Here is a 10808-nt window from a genome sequence, read left to right as displayed (position 1 = left end):
GCTTTATTTTGCAGTTTAACAACTTCAGAAAGAGGAGCATCATACATACATGCACATGTAAGTGTTTCTCCACAAAATAAAGCCATAGATTAGATAAGGATAATAACTATTAATAATAATAGACCAAAATTAATGAGCAATGCTTTATCTTAAGCACAATGTTGAGATTTTTGCTTATTTTCATACAGTACAGTCATAATACTATGTATTCAATATGGTCATTCCATGACACGTGACTGAGTAGACACCAACTGAAGGTGATAGCTGTAAGACCTGGCCCGGGTTGCTCGTTGGTTAGTGCTAACCAGCGTTAAATACCATGATGGAAACCTATAGGTTTTGATACCTCTTAACCAACGGTTAGCACAAACCAGGCTTCCAGCAACTGGCCCCTGGTCTGCTAGTTTTAAATAAGGGTTTGTGTAATTTACTTTTTGCCTAGAATGAAAAATGACATACTGTAATTACGCATAGTTTTACTTAAATTCAAAGTTAGATCATTGCAGCAAAGCCAATCTAAAAAATATCAGGTATATAAAATGATAGTTTATTTCACTTAACTTATCAAGATCACTACCAGAGACACCTAATGAAGACAAAGTATCATCTGCATGAATAAGCAGAAGCATTAATTATGAGAAATCATAAATAAATTATTATATAAATAAGTATTAAAGAAAGGACATGACACCATTTAAATACACTTTTTGGGTCCTACATGTATTATTAAGATTTGATCAAAACCTATAAATAATATTATTGTTTTCTGTATTTAATATCCTTTGAGCCCCACATGCTACTGTATGTACAACTGTACATGTACAGTACATAACGTTGTTTTATTCAAATTTAATTTATATTTTCTACTAATAATTATTATTACTGCATGACCAGCCTCTCCCACCCCAGGGTGTGTACATGTAATGGACAGGATATTGGCAAATTAAAGTGACTGATCTGTTTCACATAATTTATTATCTTCACATAGAATCACACATTTGAAAGTATCAAAATGTTTCCTGGTTTCCATGGTTATCTACCACTCTAAAGGCAGACTATTAATTAATTTATTTGTCAGTTTCAATAAGCCATTTTCACAATCTCACGGTTTGAATTTAAATTTTGATGCTTACCTTGAAAGGATAGTCATGTGATCTCTGTTCATGCCGTTTCAAGTTATGCTTGTCGTTATATGTTTTCAAACAACCAGGGAACGAGCACCTGACAAAGATTACCAAAGAATACAATGTACATAATTAGCTCACTTCAAGAATACATACTGTACATGTAATTGCTGCAAGTGAATGCAGCGAGTGAGCAGCATTACTAATCTGGATGGTAACCTGCATAAAGGGTGATCGCGATCGTCAAAATGCTTTGTTGGTATTGTCATTATGCTTTAGGATTTTAATAGGAACTTTGATTAAATTTTATTAATTGTTTTCTTGAAACTTCGCCGAAATTACACCGAAATTTCGACTCGGGGGAAGAAGTGTGATTTTTCGGCCAGGTTGGATGAAAACCGCAACAGAAGCAAAGACAAAAGCAACCGAATGCAAGAAAACAATGGTATTTTGCAAAGCATTGTTTAATGTTATCACACCTAGCTCCCCAACGTAAAGAATGAATTTGCAAACTGTTTTTCAACGCACTGTCATGGAAGCCTGTTTTGTTTGTCTCATTTCGCCGTGACAGCTGAGAACAGAGAATGTTGATAACCATCATGGCTAATTCTTACATCTTTATATTTAATAATTTGTAAGTTTTTCGCTATCATGATGAACAGTTCTCCCAAAGGCGTAACACTTAGGACAATTCTTTAAAAAAACTGTGTGGATTATGCATAACTTAAGTCGCCGCCGGTACAGTCCGACAGGAGATATATTTAGAATAAAATATATTATACCAGGGAAGAACCGTAACTGTATTCCAAATATGCATACTAATTATCGATGTGATCGATCCGCAAGAATATGCAGATTTCTTTGATAAAATTTACTCTAAATAAAAGCAAAACCCTTACTGCATCCTCTCTTAACCGCTGCGTAAATCAACCGGAAAAAATCTAAGTGAAACCTCAACTTTCGGCTACCGTAGATGAGGTTTTACCTTGGTCAAACTGGAGATTGAACCGGCGGTTTCACCTAGTCAGCACTGCGGCAAATGCACAAATAGTTTCGAGTGGCACTGTATTGCTTGCTATTTCACTGACTGTTTGCACAAACAACCATTTAAAGGCATCAATATCCTCACTAGAGAGGATATGGAAAATACACAACTCGGGTCCCGGATGTAGTTTCATACGAATTTTATGAGTGGTGTATTTTCCAGTATTCAAAAACACTCCTGTCTATAGAATAAATAGAGTGATTGCTCTAGCTTTGCAGCTTACTGAAATGATGGTTGTTGTCCTGAATGGGAAAGCATGTGTCGTCTCAAATGGAATGGTCGGATGTAAGACTTGCCACAGCCTTCAACTGTACACTTGAAAGGGCGCTGCAAAACAAAAGAGACAAGCCATAACCTAAAAACTCCAAAACAAAAACTGGACATTCCCACATTACAACCAAGCAAAACAAGAATAATCTATGTACTGTATGTGACCTTGTTTTTGTTGTATAACTGCAGCTCTCACAAGATAAAACAATATGGAATTAAAGTAATGAAAAAAGATACAGTAATAATACAAAAGGACCTTGATGCTCATAAAGTTAACATCAAGCCAATGCAGCACTTGGCTTTGCCTGGGATATTTGGGGGGACTCCGGGGAGGTTTGCAGGGGTATTTCCATGTGCTTTGGTTTGAATTGCTTTTTTCCTTGCTTTCTTCTTTAATGCTAATATTGTACATGTAGCTTTAAATCAAGAATGATGGAAGACTGGAACAGTTGACCTGCTTATTGAGTCCAGTGACATTGAGGTTGTTAGAGATTCTTCTTGAGAATGCTATTGAAGGCTGCCACTAGTAACAGTATTTACTGTATTAAAGGACTTTTAGTATACATGTAGTACTCAATCCATTGACTCCTAGAAGTGAGACTCAGAAGATTGTATGCTGTTTAACACCAGATGATTTTCATTGTCAATGCAGGGTAGTTTAGGAGTCAATGGATCATTGTGGCAAACCCAGTCGAGGTCTGCGTTTAGTTTGTTTGTTTTATTATTTTTATTTATTTTTATTTTTTTGAGTTTTTTTTTTCCGTGTCGGTAAAAGTCTTGCCTGTCACTCCCCTGGTAAGTGGTGTCTTTGTGCAAAGAGCCTTCTGCGCGTATTTTCTTAGGATCGAGAGGGTAGTGGAACTGCGTAGATTTCTCTGGTGGACACAGTAGAATCATTAACTTAGCCTGCAATGGCATCGAAAGTCATGTAACGCGAATGGCGTTTTAGTGGTTCCTTAAACAAAATATACCCTTGTGGAGCTCAATAATGGAAAGTCAGTTGGATAAACTGGGCAGGAATCTCAAAAGCGACGAGTACTGGACTTCGACAACAATCTATCGCCCGTCGAGACGAAATCAAAGTGAGCTGTATTTACCTGAAGTACATGGTAATTTGACACGATTGAGTTTCTTGTCTTCACGCACGCAATGAAATAGGAAGAGGTTTTCGCCTCTAAGAGCAAGTATGTTGTTTGTTTCAATAAATTTTTCGCTGGAAAAGGATTCTGTGGTATTTTCTGCCTTTGTGAATTATAATATCATGTTGAATTTTCGAGCTTAAGGTTGAAATGTGATATGGGAGAAGTTTCTTAGTATTGCTCTGTAAGCAGGAAAGGTTCACAGGCCTGTTGAAAGCATGCTTGAGTTTCAACAAAATGAGCCCCAAAATCAGTGAAAACTTGTGACGCAGATGAATAATAAAGTAGCTGCTATTTCCAAAATGATGGAATTACCTGGTGATAAATAACGTCGTACTCGTCTTGGAGAGTAAATTTTGACTTTGCATAAACAAGAGTTGGGCGATTGTGATCTTTGTTTTGACTTCGCTCATTTCATTGTCAAACTTTATAACACTTGACAGAAAAAGAAACTTACAAAAACCCGGTATCTTGCCATCATTTGACACAGATGCTTCACTGTTTGGCGAGTAAACATGCCGCGGTAACTTAATCACGGCGCCCGCTGAATTCCGGCCATGTCACTTTCGATTTTGCAATTTACTTGAACGTAGCAAAAATCTCCCAAAATGTTTGTCGCTGATCGTAACTTTTTATATTCTACATTCACGGTTCAAAATTAATGTTGTTTTCATGTCGTAAATAATTATTTTATTCTCGATCCACCGTCCCGGAAACTTCCTTCTGCTCTTTCTAAAAACTGTGTATCAATAGTTATTTGCTTTTTCATCAATATTTGTTTTGCATAAAGCAAGCTAACAAAATCTGTACCTTGCTGAGTTCGCATTTGCATGTTAGTGTTAATAGTATTTTCGGTCAGATGCTTCTGTTTTTTATGAGGGGTTTATTGCTTTGGTCTCCCATCCACTAACCCCGCTGAACAGGGCTTAACTTCAGTGAAGTTTAGTATTACAAAGCTGTCAGATGCTCAGAGGGCACACTTGTGGTGAAAACAAGTTGTGAGGGAACTTGAAAATTATCAACATGTCAGCCCAGAAGCCAATGTTTCTCGCTTCTCGTTTATTTGTTATTCTTCAGAGACTGGAATGCTGTATTTCAATACAACACAATTCAGTGCCTTCTGATTTTCTGTAAAACGTACCACAGGTACCGGTAACCCAGTGTATGCTTCACTGAAGCATCTCGTTTTTTCATGCTCATTGTCTTATCCTCGTTAGCTTTATCGCAGACTGATATAGTGATACAGTATCATTCGAGGCAGATTTGTAGAATGTGAAGGCTGACTTTTTATAAGAAAATTATTGAATACAAGACAATACAAGCGCAATGACTTAACTCATATTGTTGACCCTCTCTTGACCTTCCACTACCACAAACTTTTAACTTGTGCAATAAGCATGTGCTTTATTCATAGTCTTCATTTGCATGTGCCAGAGGAGTTTTAACAAAACAGAAGAGTATGGCATGGAATGAAACATCAACAGGAAAAATGGACCTTCACCGGCATTCTGGGAATTTGTTGAGAAAACTGACGACAAATAAACACAAACTGACGAAAGGAAAACAATATAACTTTATTATTTAGGGCCAGATTTTGTTATGTATATCTTTATATCTGTTGATTGATCTCTCCTTTTTGTGACGTACCACTCAGAGTACGCAAGTATCTACAATGTACTCAGATGAGAAAGCAGAGAGGCAATTCAGTCGCACTGTAGTTGAGCTTTTAAGGCACGCGAGTGTGAACACACGACTTTTTAGGCGCACAACCAAAAATTTAGTCGCATGTGCGACCATTTGATCACTAACTTTGAGCCCTGATAATGATGCAAACTCTATGAAGTCGCAGGCATACAGTACCACTCAGATATATATGATAACTGCGCATACGCAGTTTATACCATGTACGCACACACATGCAAATTAAATATGCGCGTATAAATGTGCATACATACACATCTGATTTTCCTTTTTCCATTGTGTTGGATTGAAATTTTATAAACTGCAAAAGCTATCATGTTACAAACATGCAAGTAGCTTCGCATCACAAATTTACTTTAACAAGCAAAAGCAATTCAATGTTTGAAGCAAAAGGGAAATAAATTTTTTTCTTAAGTTCAGCATTTAAATGCATGTATCAGGGGTTTCATTAAGTTTTAAAGTAGAAGAGACCTTGTGATAGAGTAAGCGTGCACCCTTATAATTATATAGTCTGGCTTTTGATCTTGAAACCTCCTTTGAGCAAAGGCGTGTACTGTACTCAGCGTAGACGGGTGCAAGTACCCAGGTCCTGGCTTCTAATAAAACACCTGCATGTAGGTTAGTTCAAGCTCCTGTGGTGGTGCAACTGTTAATACATGTAATAAGAGGCTATTGACTTTAAGCTTAAAGAGTAGAGACGCCTTTACTATACAGGGCATTTTTTTTTTGACAATACTCTCAAGAAACTCAGTGCAGACATGTTGGCAGGGCTCGAAATTGAGACCAATACGGTCGCATTTGCGACTAAATTTTTCCCTTTGCGACTAAAATATCTGGAGAAGTCGCAAATTTGCGACTTGTTGTCACCTTCGTTGTTTCGAAACAAAAGGGTTAGCAGTTGCCACTTTGCTGCTACTTTTGCTAAAATAAACAAATAAATAAATAAATGACAAAATTATTTTGTTTCTCGCTTTGAATTTTCTCTGAAGGTAGCGTAATTGTATAGTAATTTAGCTGCGATGTTACGTGCACAGCTCCATTCCTTCGATCATTCGCCATTTTCAGCAGTTTCTTTACACACAAGTACTGCGGGCTCATATTTTTCTGCTAAACCGCTGACAACACAATGCAGCGCAGCGATTTTGCGACTAAAATTTGCGAAATTGCGACTAAATTTTCGTATCTTATCGCAAAATGCGACTGGATATTTTCGTTAATTTCGAGCCCTGGTTGGCTTTCTTGGATACTCTAGGTTAACCATGTAATGTACCCCAAACAGAGCAGAAATTAAAGACTCTGTTTGTATGAACTTACTTCCAGAAGCATATGAACATCCCCACTTAGAACTGTTTAATTCACATAATCGTATCATTTAGCGAATTGCCAAGTGAATATTCACAAATACCCTTCCCAAAAGGTTTATCAACTTTTGTGATCTATCTGTTGGCATGTGCCAGCAAGTCACACATTTAAGCTATCACGCTTTTGGGTCTTTTGTTCATATTGACTTTGCGAGCAATATCACCAGCGTTTGAACTTCTGCTTTTAAAAACGGGCATCAATTGTGGTTTTTAACTATTAGTGATCACAAAAGCAGAAGGGAATGCCCGAACCACGATCTACATGTATCACAATTTGCATACGACACACATCAAGAGGTAGTCGTGACAGGTATCACAACACCATTGAAACAGGAGTAGAACTTACTTATTCGGCGAGGTAAACTCAAACACTTTCAGAGAATTGCATGTTTATCAATGGTGTACCTTTTCGTGGAATTAAAGACTTTTTATGTAAAGAAGCGACTGTCACAAACGGAAAATAGGCTTATTTAGCAACAGAATGGGAAGGTCAGTGGCGACAGTGCACGCAGCAAAAACACCAATGAGAATTCAGAATGGAGAAGAAAAGAGTGGATAATTCTAACTGTAAAATTGTAAATGGTTTGAACCCAGGAGTCATATCATTAAGTAAAGTACGATCGTCCGGGTGAGTGTAGTCCTGAGAAGGACTGTTTGAGATGACATTGAATTCAATGATTCAATTGACATTCAATGTCATCTCAAACAGTCTTTCTCAGGACTACACTCACCCGGACGATCGTACTTTACTTAATAATTCTAACTGTGTGCGCCGTCACCACTGACAATCCCGTTCTGTTGCTAAATAAGCCTACAAATTTGAACAATCGCGCGTCGATTCACTTTTTTCATTAATGCAGTATTAAATTTTTCACTTTTTCGAGCAACACCACCGGCGTTTGTACCGTTACTTTTAAAAGGGGGCATCGGTTGCGGAAAGGGAATCGAATTTATAAATATACGCGTTTTGTGCGCGTTTTTCGGTTAACGTATTTCTGAGCGGTACTGTAGTACTAGTACAGTCAAATTAATTATCAGAGTAATATAATTAAGGAGGAATGGAAGTACTAAATTGACCACGCTCTGAGTGGTCTTTGGTACGCACAGTGTGTGTAAAAAATCAAGCCGGTTCAATGCTTCAACTGCAATTCTGGCATGATCATGCCATCAATTAGAATTGGCCACTGCTGCGTTGAGAAAATTACATCTGATCGAAATCAAAACTTTCATTCAACAAATATAATGAAAGAACGTCATTCAAAGTGGATGCTTGTCGTCGTTCTATAGTTCTTGAATGAAAAATAGTTGAGGAACAGCGGTATGGTTTACGGGGGAGTTACTGCATCCGCCCAGTCACGAACGTACCGGAACGTACCCGACACGTGGAATTGAAAATTCGACGAAAGATTTCAATTCATGATGACTCGAACTATGCATGCTAACTCTTCTTACCTCACCAGTGTGAGATCGTAAATGCTCCTCAAGCCTCCAGTTCTTCATAAAACTCTTGCCACATTCTTCGCAAGTGTTTTTCTTGTCTTCTCTGTCCGCCATGTCTTCTCACTTTGACAGCAACAGCCTGGGATCCAAAAACAGTTATTCCGTCTGAAGAGCCAAGCCTTTTGTCGTCAAAGAGCGGCTCTGGGGCGAGCTCTTTTTTTGGCGATTTCTAAGATGTCTAAGATCAGTCTTGATGTAATCGATAAGTTTTCGTGTTAACTGCACTCCGAGCCGAGACAGAAATTCTCCATTATTAATTATTATCATCATCCATTGTCGGTTGTTTATGCAATTGACCATTGATATTTAACTGCATGATTCATCTTATGCCCGTCTGGATACCAGACAATTAATTCAACATACTTAAGCCTTACATATGTTTCCCCAATTTCATGAGTCAAAATCCGTTTTGTTTAACAGACGTTGTTAAGCTGGGAACTTGAGAGTTACGTGGAGTCTGGTGGGTCAAATTGACGTAAACGCCAACAAAATGATGAACACCGGGTCAGTCATGTCGTCATGTCAACAATTTGCTTTCTCGAACAGAAACCATTTGCACTCTGGGAGTCTGACTCCCCGCCGAGTGGTAAGAAATAAGCAAGTGAAACTTTCAACGACCACCTGTGTATTGAATACTTGGTCTATTGTTTCAACAACTTATTTACCAAAACGCCTTAGTTACACTCGTCCCCGAACCGAACGGCATTCCCTATTCTCTCTGCAAAAAAAGATGCAGTTTTGGTGGTTTTACCTTGCTGGGACAACTGTACACCAGGTATACGGTCTGATTGGTCGCATTGGACAGGTCGAGAGAGGTTGGAAAGCGGTCAATTTTGATAAAGAGATTGAGGGAAGAAGGCTGAATAGTGGCGTGATATTAGAACAGGACGTGGATACAGAAAGTTTTTGCAAAATTAAGTGCGTCGACGATGAGAGATGTGTGTCATACAACTTTGAAATCTCGAGGAACGACAAAGGCAAATACAAGTGCCAACTTTGCGACACCGATCGATATGTTAGTGCTACAGGCCTTGTAACTGATGTGGGCTTCAAATATGTTGGAATACGGGTAAGTTTAGACTGAATCATGAGCGAAGGCTCTGACCAAAACCTAACGCTCGATTCGTCAGCTCAATCTACTTTTTATCAACCCGCTTGATAAAACCAATGCGTAATTAATTGTACGAAAGAGACAACGATCCTTGCACTTATATGGACAATTTAAGCAATTGCCTCTTATAGACTGACACCTGAAAATTTCAGATGGCTCCAATCGGGGATTCGGTAGCATGTTGGGAACACAGTGTGCCCAACATATTGACCTGCACCAAACAGTGTGGCTTCATGGTGGAGCATTGCACTGGCATCGCAGAGGACATGGGTTCGGATCCGATTGGAACCACCTGAATTTTTCAGGTGACCATAAGAAACAATTTCTTATACAATACAATACAATTCATACTTAATTACCACTCTCCATAGGGGCTTTTCAGGGGCAATGAAACACAATCAACGAAACGACAGAACGCAACAACAACAACAACAACTCAGTTAAGAATCCCAGCGGGCCGGAGGCAAAACCAGTTGACTACTTAAAAGTGCGGCCGAGAAGTTGAACCATGGACTACCAGGAACAAATTCAACGAGTGGTCATAATGTGCATGTCTTGAGCCCGCAAACTCCGGGTCTCAAAGCAAGCGCCCAAACCACGGGGCCGCCCCCCCCCCCCCCCCCCATTTCAGTGATAAGGTCAAAACTTTCGTTTATGTTATTGCTATTGCAACATTTAGGTCTAGAAACTGATTAAGAATGGTTATTTTTGTAGAGTTATGATTGGTGTGTATATCCATGAGATCCTTGCCCTTTGATCAGTCTCTGGAAAGTGCCCTGCACAAAAGTTTCAAATTTGTATCATTCGTCATACAAAGAGGTGTCTGGAGGAGCATAGGGTTTACAAAATGATTGTCTTAATATTTTCTAACAGAATGGGTGTGAGATGGAGATGAATCGCTTTCTTTGTGGTGATAACGGAGCCTGTATTCCCGACTATAAAAACAACAGCGTAAGATGCAAGTGTGATATTAACTATACAGGCGAATTTTGCAGTAAGTACTGAGCTAGAATTCTGAGAACAGTATGATATTTTTGCTGACCAGAATCAACAACTAGTAACACACATGACGCCAGCCATCACACACAGCTTAAAACTTGTATATTTTTTTGGGCCGGATCCGGGATTTTTCTTAGGGAGGGGTTTTTCTTTTGCAAAATACCAGTTTCGAACCAGTTGTATTGGAAAGCCCCAAGTCTTCTCAGTGGAGGGGGGTGGAGGTAAGCAAAGCACCCCTACACCCTCCCGCTAGATCCACCCTTGATTTTTTTCTTTCTCCAGCTTTGCCAGTAACCAGTACACTTTCCAAAGATTGCATGATTTCGCTTTTCGAGACTTTGAGTCTTAATTTTGAAAAAAAAAATGCTGTTGTATTCTTTCTAGGTGTTCTTTCCCTATTGGAGAGATCACGATGAGATATCATATACGAATGGTGGATTACATGAGGACAACGACGTCGCATGAGAAATGTCATCATGTTTTTTCATTTCCTTTTTTAATTGGGCGAAAACGTCTAGTGGTGTACGGAATAACCTGCGATCAGGCCCTATTTTAGTT

General features: G+C 38.8%; 1 protein-coding gene across 1 annotated transcript in view; it reads right to left on the bottom strand.

Moving 5' to 3' along the window:
• The window catches only part of LOC138015350 (zinc finger X-linked protein ZXDB-like), a 29010-nt gene extending 20780 nt beyond the window's left edge, over window positions 1-8230 (bottom strand). Inside the window, exons 1-3 of the mRNA XM_068862355.1 lie at window positions 8093-8230; window positions 2393-2496; window positions 1134-1221 (exon numbers count right to left, since the gene is read on the bottom strand). Of these exons, the coding sequence (XP_068718456.1) occupies window positions 1134-1221; window positions 2393-2496; window positions 8093-8194 (294 nt within the window). The 5' untranslated portion in view covers window positions 8195-8230. The remainder of the gene's footprint in view (window positions 1-1133; window positions 1222-2392; window positions 2497-8092) is intronic.
• Between the last annotated feature and the right edge of the window lie 2578 nt (window positions 8231-10808).

This window comes from Montipora capricornis, chromosome 9 (assembly GCF_036669925.1).
Source record: "Montipora capricornis isolate CH-2021 chromosome 9, ASM3666992v2, whole genome shotgun sequence".
NCBI classification, from domain to species: domain Eukaryota; kingdom Metazoa; phylum Cnidaria; class Anthozoa; order Scleractinia; family Acroporidae; genus Montipora; species Montipora capricornis.
The sequence above is the reverse complement of the archived record's forward strand: the minus strand, read 5'-3'. Positions and strand labels throughout refer to the sequence as shown.